Below are 21,232 nucleotides of genomic sequence, written 5' to 3'. Positions count from 1 at the left end.
TGGAAGGATAAATATTACCCCAGTGTTAATTATTGTTGTCTTTGTGTAAAGTTTGTTATTTTGAGTTCTGTGCCTTATCTATATTTTGTAATCTTATAGTAGGCCTAATTGATTTGGGGGGAGGACAACAGCTTCATTGAATACAATTCACCCATTTAAAGTCTACAATTAAATGTTTTTTAGTATATTCACAGAGTTGTGCAGCTGTCACCAGAATCACTTACAGAATATTTTTATCACCTGACAAAGAACCCAGTAGTAGTCACCCTCTTATTTTCCCCTCTAAATCCCCAAGCCCTAGGAAACCTTAATCTCCTATCTCTGCAGATTTGCCTTTTATGGACATTTCATGTAACTAGAATCATACAGTAAGTGGACTTTTCTGACAGACTTGGCATAATGTTTTTAAGATTCATCCATGTTGGAGAATGTGTCAGTATATTATTCCTTTTTGTGGCTGAATCATTCCATTGTATGGATATAGCATATTTTATATATCCATTTATCAGTTGAAGATTTGGGTTATTTCTCCTTGGGTGTGAATACTGCTGAGAACATTAGTGTACAAGTTTTTTGTTGTTGTTTTGTGGATGTATGTTTTCATTTCCTAATTGCTTTTACAACAAAAATGAATGGAACTTTATTAGGAAAAGTTGCTGAAGGGGTTTTTAAGAGCTGATTAGGCTCCTGCCTAGCCCTGCCTTGCCCTGCCTTTTAGGAAAAGAAAAAAAGATCACCAAAACCTCTGCTTTCCCAAGCAGTTTTGGGAAGAACATGCTTTGAGTATTGATAATAGGAAGATGATAAAGGAGAGACATACCTTTGTTTTTTGAAAAGCTATTGTTTCATTTAAGGAGACCAAGATTATGATTTTCCTTTTGCAAGATACTGCCATTACAATTTGGGTAGAAAAATATCTTTCAGGTGCAACTATCCAGTGAATATTGGCATCCAGGGTGATGGTAAAGAGCTCTTTACAGCAAATGGTCTCAGAGCTGAGTTCTTGTTTCAGTTCTTTGGTAGTGATGGGACTATCTGACAGGAGATGAGTGTATATTCTTAATCTCTATATCACCACTTGAGCTAGTTTAGCTGAACATTTTAACATCATTTCATCCTGGGCATTGAAGTTCTGGCGCTTTTTGAATATATGTATATAACATGCTGCTGTTCACTTTTAATTAATGTCAGAGATCAGAGCTTCATCTATGTGGGTAATGGGGGGAGCCCTGCATCCTAGATCTAGAAATAACCTTGAGAATCCAGCTCTGTCACTGACAAGTTGATCATCCTTAGACTAGTTGCTAATCTGTAAAAATGAGAAGTTTAGACTCCTCGTTGGTTCTTTCAGTGATTCAAAGTGCTGCTTTTCCATAACATTGCATTTGATATTGTGACTTCGGAGTATGAATCTCAATCTCTTTCCTAAGGCTTGTACATTTTGCAATCAAAATGCTCATTCCCCTTCAGTTGAGAAGATAACTTAAAGACAGCTGATGTTATTTCCCTTCTAACCAGACATGGATTCAGTATAGAATATCTTTTTTTCCACCAGCTGAACCAGCTAAATGCTGAAAAGAGTGGGACATGAAAAAAAAGAAGATTTGGGATGATCATATATGTGTGTGAAGTGGCTGCCACCAACACAAATGCACCTTTCAGGAGCATTAATTTAAAAATAATATCCAGAATTAGAGAAGTGTTGTCCCACTTGACGTTCTGATTATGTGACGTCTGGAATGCAGTTAATTCAGGGCATCAGTTGACAAGCTGGAACCCATCCATTGGTGATTGGGTTATGCAGTAACGGAAGGAACGGTGAAAAGAACTGAGCATGGTTAATTTGGAGAAGGGGGGAAACTTTTGGGAGGGAAGGAGGAAGTATCTTAAAAACTTAAGATTTTTATGTGGCTAAGTGATTAGACTTCTGTAGCTGAGCTGAGAATTGTGGGCAGTTTACAAAACCTTGTAAAGAGTAAACGTGAACAGAGCTTTCCAGTGTGAAATGAGCTGCCTGGTAGGGTTTGTGCTTCCCTCTCTTGAGGTGATCAGGCATAGAGATATAGCCTCTTAGAGCAGTGTTGTTTGTGGAAGGGATTCACACATTATTTATAAAAATTGGACAATCATTGTTGTACAGAGTGTTATATTTAGGTAAATATACTCACTTTGCCTTCATAAATGTAGTCTACCTACCAATGAAATAGTTATGAAAACTTAAAAAATCAGAGGTGTGTTTTTTTTCCTAAGGTGGAGGCAGCTTTGTATTTGACATTTTACTCAATTAATTGGGGGGAGAGGGGGTCCATTATCAAACAGGCTAGTAAATGTCAATGCAGTTAGTAGTTAAGCATAAAAGAAAACAGAAATTGGTTACATTTCCTTCCTGCTGCTTATCTTTATTAAGTGTTCCAATATGATTATCCTGAGCAATGTAAGTGATGTCCTTATTCAGATTTAGCTTTTGGTACAAGTGTATCTTCATTTGCAAAGTAGTTTCTAATTCTCCAAGGCTTTCCAAATACCCCTCTTTTTAGCCTCAGCACTACTACACATTGAGAGAGGAGACTGAACTTCTTTTCTTACCTCTGTCAAGCTGCACAGTTTTAACTGCTAATCCAGAAGAGCATTCTGCCCCTGGGATAGTCAGACAGTTACTTGTTCCTGTGGTATTTGAGAATTGAAAAAGAGAGAAGACAGAGCTGCCTTTCTATGAAGAGCTTCTGGCGTCTGGAAGGTCTTTTACCCAAGTTTATAGGAAATTGAAAGATCAGCTACTTCTGTTCAGGGCTCTACTTTAGAAAAAGATTGAGTAGGATGATTGCTCCCAGGTTGAATGTAGGCTCTGGGCTCTTGGTGTGCTCATGTATTGGAGGATTGTTCCAGCATGGCTTTACAAGGATTGTTTTTAAAAATACAATCATATAGACCTTTTCATAGCTGGTTTTAATTTAAATATAGGACTTAGTGACACCCTTAAAAGCAAATAAGGTGTTTGTGTTCACTTCAGATCCCAGAATAGTCAGGAAAGATAAGCACATGTTGCTTATAAAAAGAAAATGTTTTATGATGACCACAATTTTACTTAATGAGTGAATGTTGATGGGTATTAAATATGTTGCTGAGGGGGAGGTTGGAGGAAAAGAATGTATGAATAGAGTACCATCATGGGTAGCAGTGAAGTAACTGGTGCTTTTATTCTCTTTATGAGAATCTTAAAATGCCTAGCTTCTTAGAAAAGAGCATAATTTAACATTTTTTTAGTTGTTTAAAAAAATTTCAAATATCTGACTCTTAAACCCCAGTGTGGGTTATAAGGTTGTTATGTACTTGCATCAGCATTAATGAGAATACAATTAACTGCATGGGCCCACACTTAAACAGATTTTTTTTTCAATAAATACATACAGTACTGTAAATGTATTCTCTGTTATGATTTTAATATTTTCTTTAGCTCACTTTATTGTAAAAATACAGTATATAATACATATCAACATACAAAATATGTGTTAATCAACTGTTTATGTTATCAGTAAGTCTTCTGGTCAACAGTAGTAAAGTTTTGGGGGAGTCCAAAGTTATACTCAGATTTTCAACTGCGCAGGGAGTCAGTGCCCCTAACCCCCATGTTGTGCAAGGGTCAACTAACTGTACTTTAAGTATCAAGGTTCTGAATTTCTTAAATGTTAATTTGGATTGATGATGTTACCAAAACTGAAACTTAATATTGTAGTATTTTCTTCATTGGTAATGGCATCATTTCTTGTCTTTATTGTTTTTTTTTACCCCCTCCCCACCCCCACCCCCACTCCGGTAAAAGATATTCCCAGAGAAACTGTATTTATCTTTACAGCTTTACTGTAAAAATGTTTATAAGATAACATCAAAGTATAAACTGTGATAATTCTTAGGCTTACTATGAGCCATATTCTGATCAGACTAATTTTATTTAGGGAATATTTTTGCTAAACGATTAGAATTCTGCTATAGCCATCAAATTTCCTGCTTTGGTTGATTTCCCACTAGGTCCAGATTGTATGTTTCAGTAGATAGTCACCTTGGCATAAGTTTGCATTATGAGCTTAGTTTAGACAAGTAACTATTTGAAGGAGATATTTGGGGACAGAGAACTTTTTCTTCTTCCTTTCTTTCAGCCTGAGCCCCTCCACTTTTTATATTTCACCTAAGATTTCTTCAGAAACAAGGATTTCACCTCTTTGGAGGGTGGGATGGGATTAAAAACCACTTGTTTAGACTAAGCAGCTTATGTTTGGATGTTACCCTGAAGAAGTGTAACCAACCTTACACATAACCATTCTTCTCTGGCTCTCAGTGCAGTGTTAGAAGTGTTCCTTTTAAAAATGGTTGAGTTGCGTTCGCTAATATAACTGATGCATTAGTTGTGACTCTGGTATGTGTTCAGATTGCAGCTCCCAAATACAGGGTTGGGCAAAAGTAGGTTTACAGTTGTGAGTATGCAAAATATGGAGTTTATTCTTGTATTATTATTAATTATTGTAGTATTTGTATTGCAACTATAAACCTACTTTTGCCCATCCTGTATTAGTAGCAGAGTTATGCTAGCAGGTGATGGAAACTAGGACTCATTATCTATTTGATTGTGTATATTCTGCCATGTTAAATTAACACGTGTTCTTACTAGGAACGTGGGAGACATCATATGAGAATGAATATAAAATATGCAAAATTATGTGCTGGAAAATGCCCCGCTAAATCCACACATGTAGCAGCTTAAAATACAACCTGGAGAGGTTTAATTTGGAGATTTTTTTTCTCTCCTGGCTTGATTATTTCTCTATGCCTGGTCAAAGGTTTAAGGTTGGGTTTTATGGGGTTTTTTGGTTTTTGTTTTGTCTTACTTTCTAATGGCACAATTATAAATGCTCTTCTGTTTTTCTGTTTGTTTTTCTACCCCTAATAACAGGGACTGAATTATACCACCTTTGATCCGGCAGCTTTGTAGAGGGACTACCATACATAGGCCAGCCCCATTGACTCTTGGTGTGTCAGGTCCTGCAGGCCTTGCCTTGAGCCTGCTAAACTGGCACTATCATCTGTTGGGTTTCCCTTCATCTTTCTCACTTAGAAGATCCAGAGTACACCTGACTAGATCCAAGACTTTTGGCACAGCTATATTTTCATAAGTGATTATAATTACGTTCCCCAGTTAATGACCTCTTTGCTTCAGTAAAGTCCACAGTCACTGCTGTTGTAGAATCAGCCTATATGTATTTCCTCATGAGACAGGCTCTCTGCCTTTATTTACCCTCTTGGTAGTTGGAGTAAAGGATTATTTTTGCTTAAAGAGGAAAGGGGTGCATGCATTTGATCAGTCTTATTGTATATAATTTATATGGTTTTAATTCATCTGTAGCCTAGGGCTGTGGATCTTAGATTTTTATTTTGGTCATCCAATGAAAGCATGTGAGTAGGAGTTTGGCCCAGGATTAGTAAAACTTCAGTGTTTTGGCCACAGTCAGTAGGTAAGGGTATAATTTGCAAAGATCAGTAGGAAGAAGGCATGTGACTAAATCATTCATTCAACAATAAATTTAAATCATTCTGGGGAAAAAATGATTTAAGTCTAGTTCATCAAGTGTTACATGCTTACCCAAAAGCTACTTATCTTCAGTTGTGTTAATAAAACACTTCCAAATGTTTGTTCTTTTATTAATAGGTCGTTGAGCTTTCCCCAGATTCTTAGAAGTTAGAAAATGTTTTACTCTTTCCATATTGTGTTTTTGATTAATGAAACCAGGGCCAAAGCATCTTTCAGAATAACTACATCTTCCTGACAAACTTCTATTCTGCCAGTAGACCCAGTTACAAGTATAATTATTTTGCACAAAATTCCCCATCTTCCCTCTTACTGACTTCCTCTTCTCTGTCCCACTGCAGGACTACCAAGACTTTTGGTAACAAGTGACATGAACCAAAGCTCAAGCAAAAATGATAATTTGTTTGCTCTTACTTCTGAAAAATCGGGGGGTAGTGGGGCTGGCTTTCAGGCACAGGTGGATTGAGGACCTTACACAGTGTCAGCAGGAATCTCTCTCTCCCTTTTTTCTCCATGTAGTGGCAGGTTCTGGTTCCCTTTTCAGCATCACTGTCAGCCCTGTTTCGTGCACATGCCCAGCTCTGTACTTGTCTACACAGGTAGGCTACTCTAATTGGTTGACCTGAGTCATATACACACTGCTCTAAAGGACAAAGGTCTCCTCCTAACTGACCACACATCAGCGGCAGGGCTTGTTCAAAGAGGAAGTTGGGCAGGCAAAAACAATACCTTCTTTACTCCAGTGACCTCGTGCCTACTGTGAGCTCTAAGTCTGTTCCCTAGAATTGATGGACTGTTGAAGGGTAAGAACTGTGTTCTGTTAATCTCTCTATTTCTAGTTTGTTGTCTGGCAAAGTGTAGGTGCTCCAAAAATGATTGATGAACAAATGAACAGTGGAACCATTCTGTTAAATTGAATATTTTCCCCTTTTTATCCCATGAGCTGTGAGGTTTATGGTTTGGCTGAAGGGAGCTCTCCTTGGTATTGGGGATAATAGTGCTGACCTTGTGAAAATGGCCATTCTGATAGTCAGGATAGCTCAAGAGAAAGGATTAGCCAGTAGGGGACAAATCTGGAGAGAAAGCAAGCCCATCTCTATACAATGTCATTTTCAACATTATTATAAGACATCTTCCTCCCTAAGAGTAATGACTAAATATTTTGTCTTTAGCTTTCTTTCTATTTAAAAGTGAAAAACTGTCCTTAATCTCAGGCAGTGAGTTTCCTGTTTACTTCTCTGCCTACGCTTCAGTCACTTAAGGTATGGACACCTTCCCCAGATTTCTAATTCAGAAGGCTTCTGAGGGATGGGGAGGAGGCCAGGGGTAATTCTTGTAAAAGTATTTAGACAGGAATCAAATAGTAACATTAATAAACCCTGGAGCCAGGCCTTGATTTGAAGTTGTCTCTTAACTGCAGGCAGGAGGCTGAAAAAATACATATATAGGGTCCTTGAGCTCTTTTTATAGCCCATAATAATTGACATTAACTGGTAGTTTGTTGGAGGCTTTCTTTCAAGGCACCTTTGGCTGGCTTGTTAGAGACATAGAGAAGCTGCAGAAGTATACGCAAGAAATGGTAACCGTAGCCCCTTCTGGGAAGGGGTGCTGCATGGCTAGAGGATAGGAGTAGGGGAAGCCTTCTTTGCTTGTATTCTTGTGCTGTGTGCCTGTTTTGTATATTGAGAAAAGTGTTTAAAGCAAAGCACACACACAAAGAAGAATCTTTGTAAATGCTCATTGAGACTTATAAGTTCTGGTAACATATCCAGATTCAGAATTTCTAGGAGTTACTGTTTGTTTTGGTAGGTGTCACCCTTTTTACTTTTGTTCCATTTTTCATAGTTAATATTGATTTTTGGATTGGAATAATAAATAACATGGTATTACATTTGGATTAGTTGACTTTAGGATTGTGGTTTACAAATGGTAGTGGTATCATAGAGTAACAGCCTTTCTTAATTAGAAAAGCAAGTTTACATGTATTACATTTTAATTCTTTGATGCTTTAGCTTTTTGAGTTTTGCCTTTGTTTTTGGTTTTTAGAACTGCTTTATATCCTGCAGAATTGATTTAGATTATTAAGTTGATGATAAATTGTTACCGTATTTTATAAGAAATATTTATGATCTCATTGGAAGTTATACACATTCTCATCCACCCAAGTTTTACTAATTTTATTTTTTTAACCATTGTTTTTAAGGACCTTGGGAAAAATAGATCTAAGTTTTCTTCTTTGATATGTCATTTAAATAATTTTTCAATTCCCTCACACACATACAGGCTTTTCATTTTTCAATATCCTCTAAAGTCGTATAACAGTTACCATTATTTGCTCTGATGCTGTGCCCAGCTTTCCCCATCTCAGCATTCATTCCGTGGCCATAAGCAAGTTCCTTTGTCCAGCCAGGTATGGAGCTGGCTGAGAGTCAAGTTACACAATCATTAGTGTCTTTAATTTGAGTAGTATACAGAAACTTTTAAGAATGTTCCTTTAAGAATACCATAGCAAGCCCTGGCCAGTGTGGCTCAGTTGGTTGAGCATCATCCCGAGCACCGAAAGGTCGCTGGTTCGATTTCCAGTCAAGGCACATGCCCAGGTTGCAGGCTCGATCCCTGGTCTGGGCACATGCGGGAGTCAACCAACTGATCGATGTTTCTCTCTAAAATCAAAAAGATATTTTATTTTAAAAAGAAAGAATACAAGTCATTTTAAATAAAAGAATAGCAATGTTCGAGACAATTCCCAGACAACAAAGGCTGCTTTTTCCTGACACTCAAAATTATGTGGTAATAATGCTGAAATGGTGAGCATTTTCTATTTTCAGAGGTTCGACATCACGAGGAGAAAAGCACTCACACTTGATTTTAAAATAATCAATTGGTATTATTAACCTAATTCTCAACTTTAAAAGTCCATCACCAAAAGTTTAATCACAATTGTGCTAGGCTAGACTCAGTCAATCTGTAACATAAAATGTCTTGTTAAAAATAGAAAAGATCAGAGAGCACTTGTTTTGCCTGCCTGCTTTAAGTATTCAGAACATAATAGAATGTCTACTTTTTTTTTTTTTTTTTTTTTTTTTGTCAAACTGGGCCAGGGTTTTTGATCCTACCATCAGTGGAATTAGTAATTATTACAACTTGTACATGTTTTGACTTGACTTAAATTTTTTTTTCCAATAGAAACTATGTTCCAACTTCCTGTCAACAATCTTGGCAGTTTAAGAAAAGCCCGGAAAACTGTGAAAAAAATACTTAGTGACATTGGGTTGGAATACTGTAAAGAACACATAGAAGTAAGTAGCATGCCATTTTTTAATTTTAACATGACTCAGCTTCTGATCCATTACTTTGTGTCAGTGGCCAGGATGGTGAACTCTTAGGTATGATTCTGATTTTGAACCTCAGCATTAACTTTGACAAAGCTTTCTCAATTAGCCTAACTTGTTCCCTTGTCCCTAAAATGGGCTTTTTCATCTTTCCATCCTGAAGCAAAAGCAGTTAAACTATTGAGGACATACACAAGTCAGGCAGTTTACTCACTTTAAAATTGTCTCCAAATTTCAAGTCCTTAAAACAACCCCTGGAGGGATGTAGAAATTCTTATCTCCAATTTACAAGTGAAGAAACTGTAAGGAAATAGGTCCACCTCATAGCTATGCATGTGGCAGGGGGTTTGTCTGTGGGACTCCAGAGCCTGTTCCCATTCTGATATACCTGAATGTTCTGGTTGACCTTCTGATTGTTGAGTCATGGTGGTTTGGGTGCTTGTTGTCTTTCCATAGGATTTAGGCATTTGTTGGCCCTTTTGACCCATCATAGACCCATCTTCCCCTTGTGTAACAGTTTGGACTTTACAGACTTTTTCTAGTCTTTTGTTCTGTGAGCTTTATTTATAACAGCCCTGTGGGATAGCCAGTGCATTAGTTCCTCCTTTTCCAGATCTCATTGCTCCAGGTCTTACATTTAGTTGGTCAACAAAGCCTCTCTGGTTGACAAGAAATGTTTAAAGCTGTTTTCCCTACTAGCCTTTAGGTCCCAGCTGGTCAGGGACCAGAACTACTTTGTCCATCCGTGTATCCCTAGCACAGTGCTGGGGACAAAATAGGCACTCAGTAAATGTTTGGATGGAGTTGAAAGTAAAAAAGCAATTTCCTTTATTCAACAAGTTTTCTTTTCCTGAGTCCCACTAATAGTCTCTAGGCTTTTATTATGTAGACTGAGGCTTCTCTAGATAAGTTGTCCCCAGTGTGAAAGATCACTCCACTCCCTCTCCAACCCCTCAAGTTCAGGTAAATCTGCCTGATGAAATAGTCCATTCAAATCACACTCAGTGGGGTAATCTTCATAGAATAAATAATGTAAATAAGGTACCTTTTCTATCCTGCATTTGATTTTTTCCTCCCATGTTTACACCCATTACATGTCCTGGAATTTACATGTATTTGATTTTCCCACCCTGAACTGTGAACCTTTTAGGAGCAAAGGGAATTATACCCTTAGACTTTTTATCTTCTTAGCCTGGGAGGAAGCAGGCCATTAAATTTTTATATAAGAGTATAAATTTAATATAATACTGTTTTTCTTTGAATAGCTTTCTTCCTTTTGGGGTTCAGAAATCTTGAGTTTTCTTCCCAGTCCAGTCTTCCCCCCACCCCACTCCTAATTTATTTATTTATTGCACAGAACCAGAATATCACATCTCTAGTGCTATAAGTGAACATTACAACTGATGAAGGGTACTTCGGCATTAATCTGTGGCTAAACTTTTTAATCAGAACTTTGAACGTTTTCCTTGGAAACCTGGCAGACCTTTAGGGGAATGTTCAGTTGATAAAATGCTCACTGCAACTTCCATATGCCTTTTTGTATTTCCTAAGAGCTGCATGGCTCCTAGTTTAGTTCTTGGTGGGGTTGATTCTCTGGTACATCACTCCAATCCTGGTTAAGAGAAGGGCTATATAAGTAAGGTTGGGCTAGAGTTGATACCACTATATTTTTGTAAACTTCTTTCACTGTTTTCTAGGACTTTAAACAGTTTGAACCTAATGACTTTTATTTGAAAAACACTACGTGGGAGGATGTAGGACTATGGGACCCTTCACTCACAAAAAGTCAGGTAAGTGGGACCAGGTGTGCTCCCTTCTCAGCTCTAGGCCTTTCACAGTAGAAAAGGTCAAAACTGGGTATAGTCATGTGCCGCGTAATGCCTTTTTTGTCAACAATGGGCTGAATAATACACTGGTGGTCCCATAAGATTATGATAGGCTGAAAAATTCCTATCGCCTAATGATGTTGAAGTTGTCGTAAGACAGTGGTGTGACGCATTACTCGTGCTAGTGGTGATGCTGCCAATCATATAAAAGTATAGCATAGCCCTGGCCAGGTGGCTTGGTTGGTTGGAGTATTGTTCCATACACCAAAAGGTTGCTTTCAATTCCTGGTCAAGGTACATAACTAGGTTGCAGGTTTCTTCCCTGGTCTCAGAGTGCGTTCAGGAGGCAGCCAATTGATGTTTCTCTCTCCCTCTCTCTAAAAATAAAAAAACATATCCTTGGGTAAGGATTAAAAAAAAATAGCATATACAATTATGTACAGTACATAATATTTGATAATGATGATAAACCATGTTATTGGTTTGTATATTTACTGTTATACTTTTTATTGTTATTTAAGAGTATATTCTTTCTAGTCACATAAAAGAGTTTGCCGTAGAACAGTATGCTGTGTTACACCAGAAACAGCTTCATACACCTGTTTACCACGTCTCTTGATTGCATCATTTCTCTTGTGCTTGATTTAATCTTGATTGTTTTGATCATCGTGACTCCTAAGCATACAAAATCCACTGCTAATGTTGACAGTGAGAAGCCATGTCAAGTGACTGACATGGAAATAAAATTAAGAGTAATTAAGGACTATGAAGGTGGAAAACCAATGATGGTTATTGCTCAGCAGTCAGGCATGTCCCATTCCACTATAGCTACAATCTTGAACAAGAACAAAGTGACAGAAGCTATTAAAGGATCTGCTTCATTGAAGGCAACGAGACTAACAAAAATTCAAGAAGGGTCTATATCAAACACGGAGAAACTTATAATGACCTGGATTGAAGACCACACATGGAAGCATATACCTCAGCACCATGACAGTCACAGCCAGAGCAAAATGGTGGTGTTGAATGTACTGCTGGCTCTGGGTGGTTTAAAGGATTCATGAATGAATTATTATTCATTACATAATGTGAAAGTGAGTGGTGAGTCTACAAGTGCTGATGTGAAAGGCAGCTGCAGAATTTTTGGAAACTATATATAAGCTGGTCGTGGAGGAAAATTACTTGCCAGAGCAAATATTCTATATGGACGAAACCTCCCTACTCTGGAAACATGTCTGTAAGGACTTCAGTCATGAGGGCAAGTCAATGCCAGGTTTCAAGGCTTTAAGGACAGGATAGCAGTCTTGCTTGGGGGCAGTGTTGCAGGCTACAGATTGAAACCATTTGTGATCTGGCACAGTGAGAAACCCAGAGTCTTCAACCATATCAGTAAGCACACACTGATAGTATACTACAGAAGCAGTAGGAAGTCATGGATCACCCAGCTTCTGTTCCAAGATGCCCTCTGGAGTTGCTACATCAGCAAAATGGAGAAATAGTATTTGGAGAATAACATACCTTTCAAGATTGTGCTTATTGTTGATAATGCTGCTGGGCATCCTCCTTTTATTGGTGATCTTCACCCCAGTGTCAAAGTAGTGTTTCTCCATCCAAACACCACCTCTTTCATCCAACCAATGGATCAAGGAGTTATAGCAACTTTTAAAGCCAGGACCTTTGCCCAGGCTCTTGCTGCAACAGAAAAATACTGAGAAGACATGAAATTCTAGAAGGATTACAATATCTATGGCTGCATAAGAACCTTGCTTAGGGTGGTGTCACCTAGGAATATATGAAGAGCATCTGGAAGAAGACACACAAGAGGTTCGTCCATGACTTCAAAGGATTTGCAAGGGGTGAGAAGGTTGCAAAAATCAGTCACGCTGTGGCTGAACGATGGTGAACCACTTTAACCTGAATATGGGTAAGGATAACATTGAGGAGCTCCTAGAAAATGGTTCCTGAGGAATTGACTAATGACTCATTAGTTGTGAAACAGGAGCACATAGCGAAAGAAAAGGCAAGAGAAAAGGAAACCACAGGAGAAGAAAAAATCTCCAGGAAACTTCACAGTGAAGGGTTTGGCAGAAGCTTTTGCAGACTTCGAGCTCCTTAAAAAGTTTGAAAATATGGACCCAAAGAAAAAGGTTCTCATTAATAGAGGGATGTTCATGGTGCATTATGTGCTTACAAGAAAACGTATAATGAAGAAACCACCATGGACACATTTCTGAAGAGAGTGAAACCTCAAGAAGAGCCTCCAGCAGGTCCTTTAGGAGGTGTTCCAGGAGAAAGCATTGTTCTCATCAGAGATGACACTCCATGCGTGTTACTGCCCCTGAAAACCTTCCAGTGGGACAAGACGTGGTAGTTAAAGACTGCGATATTATGATCCTGGCCCTGTATAGGTCTAGACTGATGTGTGTAAGTTTTTAACAAAAAAAGTTTTTAAAATATTTTTTAATTAAATAGAAAAAAGCTTATAAAATAAGGATATAAAGAAAAAAATTTTATACAGCTGTACAATGTGTTTATACTTTGAGCTGTTACCATAAAAGGAGTCAAAAAGTTAGTTACAGTTTTTAAGTTTATAAACTAAAAAAGTTACAGTAGGCTAAGGTTAATTTCTTGAAATTTTTAAAAATAAATTTAGAATAGTCTGCATGTACAGTGTTTCTAATGTCTACAGTCATGTATAGTAATGTCTTAGGCCTTCACATTCACTTACCACTCACTCACCACTCGCTCACCCAGAGCATCTTCCAGTCCTGCAGGTTCCATTCATGGTTCATGGTAAGTGCTCTCTAGACAGGTGTACCACTTTTCATCTTTCATACCATGTTTTTACTGTATCTTTTCTATGTTTAGATGCACAATACTTAACCATCATGTTACAATTGCCTGTAGTATTCACTATAGTAGCATGTCGCATGGGTTTGTAGCCTAGGAGCAACAGGCTGTGTCCTGTAGCCCAGGTATGTAGTAGCCTGTACCATCTCGGTCAGCGACAGAACCTAGCAATGTGTTCCTCAGAATGTGTATCTATTGGTAAAGTCATGCATGACTGTATTTCATATTTTCTTAAGTGGTGGGGAAAACTAGAAAGAACTTTGTGTCTTTTGCGTCATTGGACTTAAAACTTCAAGTGTAAAAATTAGAAATTCTGTTACTTAGAAGTTCTTAAGCCCATTATATACCAGTGTTCTCCCCTCCCCAAAAAGTACTATTTCTATTCCTAAGGTGTTTCCTCCAACATTCTGTTCCTCTAGGCTAGCCACTATTTTTCTGTGTTTCAGTTCTTGTTTTTCTTGAGAGGGGAGGACCAAGACCCTTCCTTCCTTTTAAGTTGTAGAGTTAATAGGTAGTATTTCCTTTTCCAAAGGGAGAAGTGATTGTCAATTTAAACTTTACAGTTACCTGTTTGAGTATAAATTATTAATTCTGGATTATTGATCAGTTCATCTATCAGAACATACTTGGCAGGGAATTAGTACTTTTAAACTCTTCCTCAGAAATTTGATAGTATAGTTACCTGATTCTTTCTTATTATTAATTCCCCAGGAAAAAGTATTAACCAACAATCTTAGAATACAAAAGCTTCCAAGTGGGACACATTATTCAGTTTTCTGAATCCCAAAGCCTCATATTCTAACACTAAAGAAGGGTTGAGATTTAAGGAAAAACGGAGTGTTTCATTTTGATTCAAAGCAGTTTCTAAAACAAAGTAGACTTCTAGGGAGAAAATAAAATCTCTGGCCAACCTTGTGTTTCACCTGTCCTCATCAGAGGACCAACTACACAAGTGTTAATGAGCATAATTCTGGAAGTTGCCCGTTGATACCAAAGTTTCTAGCTTTTTGTAACATCATGGGCTCCTCACAGTCTGTAGGACATTTTTATTTTACTTCTTAATTTGAATCAAAGAAATTCACTTTTTTTGAGGCTGGTCTTTCTTAAGAAAGAACAGCATGACTTGTAGAAGAAAGCCTACTTTCATATCAGTTTTTTGCTCACCAATGAAATCTGAATACTATACTGGACTTCGATCAGAGAGAAAAAATGTTAGAGATTTTTGGAGATGTGCCTTTTTTCTACAAAAATTTTTCCATGATGGGAAGTATAAAAGGTGTATTTTTATATTTTATTGCCTAATTGTACTACAACACTGGGCTCTGGATTGTATTATATAGTAAATCTGAAGCCTTACTGATTCAGAGTGAAAGTGATTACACAGTTTATTCTTGTTATTTCTAACTGTAGAATGTTTATCTTGAAGCCATTTGTCTTTGTGTACAACCAACCAATCAGCAGATGTGATTTTGGTCTTCTAAGCATTGAGGAAGAACTTAAAATTGAGTTTTTTAACTTATACTGTGGGACTCAAAAGTATTTACTTTAAAACAGCTTTCTCATTTGAGTTTATGTTTCATAAATTTATTTTGCAAAAGAAAATCAATGCTTTAGAGTTTCAGTTCTAAAAGTAACATCTTTTAAGAATAGAGAATGTCTGAACAAAAACTTAGAACCTGTTATTGCTTATCTGAAGTGGCATTCTGATTCCAGTCTTATCTTTTCTTTAGGACTATCGGACAAAACCTTTTTGCTGCAGCGCTTGTCCATTTTCTTCAAAATTCTTCTCTGCCTACAAAAGTCATTTCCGGAATGTGCATAGTGAAGACTTTGAAAATAGGATTCTCCTTAATTGCCCCTACTGTACCTTCAATGCAGACAAAAAGACTTTGGAAACACACATTAAAATATTTCATGCTCCAAACGCCAGCGCACCAAGTAGCAGCCTCAGCACTTTCAAAGATAAAAGCAAAAATGATGGCCTTAAACCTAAGCAGGCTGACAGTGTGGAGCAAGCTGTTTATTACTGTAAGAAGTGCACTTACCGAGATCCTCTTTATGAAATAGTTAGGAAGCACATTTACAGGGAACATTTTCAGCATGTAGCAGCACCTTACATAGCAAAGGCAGGCGAAAAATCACTCAATGGTGCTGTCCCTTTGGGCTCAAATGCCCGGGAAGAGGGTAGTATTCACTGCAAGCGATGCCTTTTCATGCCAAAGTCCTATGAAGCTTTGGTACAACATGTCATCGAGGACCATGAACGCATAGGCTATCAGGTCACTGCCATGATTGGGCACACAAACGTGGTAGTTCCCCGATCCAAACCTCTAATGCTAATTGCTCCCAAACCTCAAGAGAAGAAGGGCATGGGACTCCAGTCAAGAATTGGTGCCCTTGCTTCTGGAAACGTCCGGTCTTTGCCTTCACAGCAGATGGTGAATCGACTCTCAATACCAAAGCCTAACTTAAATTCTACAGGAGTCAACGTGATGTCCAATGTTCATCTACAGCAGAACAATTACGGAGTCAAATCTGTAGGCCAGGGCTATGGCGTTGGTCAGTCAATGAGACTGGGTCTAGGTGGCAACGCACCAGTTTCCATCCCTCAGCAGTCTCAGTCTGTGAAGCAGCTACTTCCAAGTGGAAATGGAAGATCTTACGGGCTTGGGTCAGAGCAGAGGTCCCAGGCACCAGCACGGTACTCTCTGCAGTCTGCTAATGCCTCCTCTCTCTCATCAGGCCAGTTAAAGTCTCCTTCCCTGTCCCAGTCACAGGCATCCAGAGTATTAGGTCAGTCCAGTTCCAAACCTACTGCAGCTGCCACAGGCCCTCCCCCAACCAATACTTCCTCAACCCAAAAGTGGAAAATATGTACAATCTGTAATGAGCTTTTTCCTGAAAATGTCTATAGTGTGCACTTCGAAAAAGAACATAAAGCTGAGAAAGTCCCAGCAGTAGCCAACTACATTATGAAAATACACAATTTTACTAGCAAATGCCTCTACTGTAATCGCTACTTGCCCACAGATACCCTGCTCAACCATATGTTAATTCATGGTCTGTCTTGTCCATATTGCCGTTCAACTTTCAATGATGTGGAAAAGATGGCAGCACACATGAGGATGGTTCACATTGATGAAGAGATGGGACCTAAAACAGATTCTACCTTGAGTTTTGATTTGACATTGCAGCAGGGTAGTCACACTAACATTCATCTCCTTGTAACCACATACAACCTGAGGGATGCCCCAGCTGAATCTGTTGCTTACCATGCCCAAAATAACCCTCCAATCCCTCCAAAGCCACAGCCAAAAGTTCAGGAAAAGGCAGACACCCCTGTTAAAAGTTCACCTCAAGCTGCAGTGCCCTATAAAAAAGATGTTGGGAAAACCCTTTGCCCTCTTTGCTTTTCAATCCTAAAAGGACCCATATCTGATGCACTTGCACATCACTTACGAGAGAGGCACCAAGTTATTCAGACGGTTCATCCAGTGGAGAAAAAGCTCACCTACAAATGTATCCATTGCCTTGGTGTGTATACCAGCAACATGACCGCCTCAACTATCACTCTGCATCTAGTTCACTGCAGGGGTGTTGGAAAGACCCAGAATGGCCAGGATAAGACAAATGCACCCTCTCGGCTTAATCAGTCACCAGGACTGGCACCTGTGAAGCGCACTTACGAGCAAATGGAATTTCCCTTGCTGAAGAAGCGGAAGTTAGATGATGATAGTGATTCACCCAGCTTCTTTGAAGAGAAGCCCGAGGAACCCGTTGTTTTAGCTTTAGACCCCAAGGGTCATGAAGATGATTCCTATGAAGCCAGGAAAAGCTTCCTAACAAAGTATTTCAACAAGCAGCCCTATCCCACCAGGAGAGAAATTGAGAAGCTGGCAGCCAGCTTATGGTTGTGGAAGAGTGACATTGCTTCCCATTTTAGTAACAAGAGGAAGAAGTGTGTCCGAGACTGTGAGAAGTACAAGCCTGGTGTGTTACTGGGCTTCAACATGAAAGAATTAAACAAAGTTAAGCATGAGATGGATTTTGATGCTGAGTGGTTATTTGAAAATCATGATGAGAAGGATTCCAGAGTTAATGCTAGTAAAACTGCTGACAAAAAGCTCCACATTGGGAAGGAAGATGACAGTTCCTCAGACAGTTTTGAAAATTTGGAAGAAGAATCCAATGGAAGTGGTAGCCCTTTTGACCCTGTTTTTGAAGTTGAGCCTAAAATTCCTAATGATAATCCAGAGGAGCACATACCGAAGGTAATTTCTGAGGATGCTTTAGAATCTGAGAAGCTAGACCAAAAAGAGGTGGATGGTTCAAAATATGAAACTATTCATTTGACTGAGGAACCAACCAAACTAATGCATGATGCTTCTGATAGTGAGGTTGACCAAGATGATGTTGTTGAGTGGAAAGATGGTGCTTCTCCATCTGAGAGTGGCCCTGGTTCCCAACAAGCGTCAGACTTTGAGGACAACACATGCGAAATGAAACCAGGAACCTGGTCCGATGAGTCTTCCCAGAGTGAAGATGCAAGGAGCAGTAAGCCAGCTGCCAAAAAAAAGGCTACCATGCAAGGTGACAGAGAGCAGTTGAAATGGAAGAATAGTTCCTATGGAAAAGTTGAAGGGTTTTGGTCCAAGGACCAGTCACAGTGGAAGAATGCATCTGAAAATGATGAGCGCTTGTCCAACCCACAGATTGAGTGGCAGAATAGCACAATTGACAGTGAGGATGGGGAGCAGTTTGAGAACATGACTGATGGAGTAGCTGAGCCAATGCATGGCAGCTTAACCGGAGTTAAACTGAGCAGCCAACAAGCGTAAGTGGTAGGTTCTCTGGCACCAGTGACTTGCTGTAGCCTGGAACTCTGTTCTTTGAGTATGGCTGCAAAACTGTATTCTAACTGGTACTGCCTTCTGAGTGCTGGGTCATCAGGCTGTAAGGACATGTGGCCACTGCAGTTCCCAGTGGTTATTTCTGTGACACGTGATTGGCTGGTCTGGCTTTAGAACTTGCTGTGGCAGACACAGTAACTAAGTGTAAAAAACGAATAAGCTGATGGCTCACTAATGCACAGGAAAAGCAGAGGTTTATTTTATCTGCCTTCGCAACATTTCTTTCCCTCTGTAAAATGTTTGATTGGATGTCCTTAAGAAGTGTTATCCTGATTCACATGGTAGCATAGGGCCAACATACAAGCTACCAGTCCAATGTGTATAGTAGACTGGGGAAATTTGATTTTTTTTTCACGTATTCATTCTGAATAGTTGAAATGTATATTTGTACAGTCTTTTAGACATATTCAGGTAATGCTTATGATATTGTTATTGTGTACCCATGATAGATTTGTTTCTTTTTTAGTGTTGCCCTTGCTGTGTAATAAACGCTGTATCTAGTTTACCTAGCAAAAGCTTGAAACTATGCTAGTATAAACTTTTTAAACAGACTTAGTTTTTGCACATAACCTTGTACAATCTTGCAACAGAGGCCAGCCACGTAAGATATATATCTGGACTCTCTTGTATTATAGAATTTTTCTTGTTCTGAATATCCTTGACATTACAGCTGACAAACAAAAACTGGTATTTCAGATGTTTTCTGAAATCTTTTAAGCTAAAATCACATGCAAGAATTGACTTTGCAGCTACTAATTTTGACACCTTTTAGATCTGTATGAAAGTGTGTTGTGTTGAAGCAGCGAACCAGTGCGTGCTGCATTTTGGATATTTAGTTTTATCTTTAGTTAAACACCACCTGGTGTATTCATTTATACCATCTATGACACACTGTTGTAGTATGTATAATTTTGTGATCTTTATTTCCCTTTGTATTCATTTTAAGCATCTAAATAAATTGCTGTATTGTGCTTAATGTAAATATTTGCTTTCTTACACATTTCAGTCCTATGTGTCCATTATGTCTGTGCCAGTTGATGCCATGGCTCTCTCTCATCGGAGATGGAAGCCACGGCCACTTCGGAGACTGGTGGAAGACCAAGATCTGCCTTTGGCATCAAGGCGGCTTTCAAGGCACCTGTTAAATTCTTTGGGGTGGTTTGTTTTGGGGTTTTGTTTTTGTTCTTTTGGCCTTTTTCCTTTTTAACTGCTAAAATAAATATCCTCTAGGTTTTCACTTCCCCTTTTGTTAAGGATCGTAGCCTGCTTATATATGTAAATGTCTCAATGATAAAAGGATGTAAACATAAATTGGCATTAATTTGCAAGCAGAATCTTAGTGCCCTGGTGTTCTTCCTTCTAAATGGAGTGAATGTTAGTTTTTACCTTTTGGGAGCAATTGTACTAAACAGTAACTACTCTTGTATAGCTTGACCATCTTGTTATTTTTAAAAAGGCTTTAGAGATCACCTATTTGGAGGGCTTTCTAGATGGAAGGAGCTGGTATATTTACTATGCAGAGATTCCCAAGAGCAACTCATACTAAAGAAAGGAAGTTACAAGGAGGCAGAATTAGCCAACATTTTCAGCGATTATGACAATGATGGGATCCTCCAATCCATGCAGAAGGCAAAGGCTGGTCAGCCACGTTTCAGGTCTGAAGTGGCTGGTTTCTATAATTTCTAAGACTCTTTCCAAAAGATTAATCTTGTTAATGCTTTTGTTACCTGAGAGTAGAAATTTGGCCAACCTCCCCCTAAAATGTTAAGTCTTGCTACTCAATACAGGAGAAACCATAAAACTAGAATCTCTAGTGTGTTGGGGCTAATTTAATTCTGCTACACAGGTTATAAGTTCTGTGGACACCAGCTAATATTTAGGACAGGATGTCCCCAAATACCAAATCAGGAAGAAGAAAAACAGCATTGAGAAGGTCTTTTACTTGAGGATAGTAATACCAGCTGCATTTAAGCCATTTCACATTTGTTTTGAAATTACTCTGCCTAATTAACAGGTGGGAAGAATTTGCCCTGGGTTTATTAGTTCTACATGGACACTAATGAGAGACTTGTGCAAAACAGCCATGGGGGGGAGGGGTCTGGTTGGACGTTTGAGCAGAGACAGATGAGTGCTTCCTTGCTGAGGTGATGGGAGTGGACCTTGTTGACATTCAGAAAAGTTTAGCCACCTAAGAAGTGGACCAACTAACAATGTTGCAGAAGCCCTAAAAATGTCTCAATAAAAGCCATTTTAAAAGAATGTTGTTGCTGTTTGCTTTTGGAATAATCTGGAAACAAAAGCTGTGGCAAACTGCTGCTTAATTAGAGAATATAACTGGAAGTTGAACAGTTTTGTAGATTTTCTTTTTAACAGGGTGTTAAAAACATGATTCCAGAGTACTTTTTCCCTTCAGATTTCTCGAGAGTTCCAGAGTCAGACTAACTAGCACTATGTTTCTCCCTTTTCAGCACATCAAGGCATTGTCTTTGTCCCATCTCCGGTTCCCTGTCACTGAACAGTTACAGGGTCTCTATCAAACAGCTCTTTGTCCCCTCTTGATCCAAGCTGTGAAGTGTCTGTGCCTTGTATTGCCCTGTAGTTGTGTGTCTGGTCCGAATCCTGGCCGTTGGTAAACATGCACTCTATTTCAGAAAACAAATGCGTCCAGGTAGAAGAGCCATCTAGCAGATAGGGGAGTAGTGCCCCATCTGAGTCACCACTGGGAGCCAAGTGAGG

The 21,232-nt window shown here is 38.8% G+C and overlaps 1 protein-coding gene across 4 annotated transcripts in view; it reads left to right on the top strand.

Annotated features, from left to right (window-relative positions):
• Positions 1-19,478, top strand: part of ADNP (activity dependent neuroprotector homeobox) — a 31,792-nt gene extending 12,314 nt beyond the window's left edge. For 2 of the 4 annotated variants that reach the window (XM_087819164.1, XM_016214411.2), the window contains exons 2-4: positions 8,765-8,877; positions 10,608-10,700; positions 15,317-19,478. In XM_087819164.1, the coding sequence (XP_087675290.1) occupies positions 8,770-8,877; positions 10,608-10,700; positions 15,317-18,424 (3,309 nt within the window). In that variant the 5' untranslated portion in view covers positions 8,765-8,769 and the 3' untranslated portion in view covers positions 18,425-19,478. The remainder of the gene's footprint in view (positions 1-8,764; positions 8,878-10,607; positions 10,701-15,316) is intronic. The other 2 variants (XM_087819165.1, XM_016214413.2) reach the window with 2 other exon arrangements.
• The last annotated feature ends 1,754 nt before the right edge of the window (positions 19,479-21,232 follow it).

This window comes from Miniopterus natalensis, chromosome 7, assembly GCF_054644295.1.
Source record: "Miniopterus natalensis isolate mMinNat1 chromosome 7, mMinNat1.hap1, whole genome shotgun sequence".
Classification (NCBI taxonomy): Eukaryota; Metazoa; Chordata; class Mammalia; order Chiroptera; family Miniopteridae; genus Miniopterus; species Miniopterus natalensis.
The sequence above is the reverse complement of the archived record's forward strand: the minus strand, read 5'-3'. Positions and strand labels throughout refer to the sequence as shown.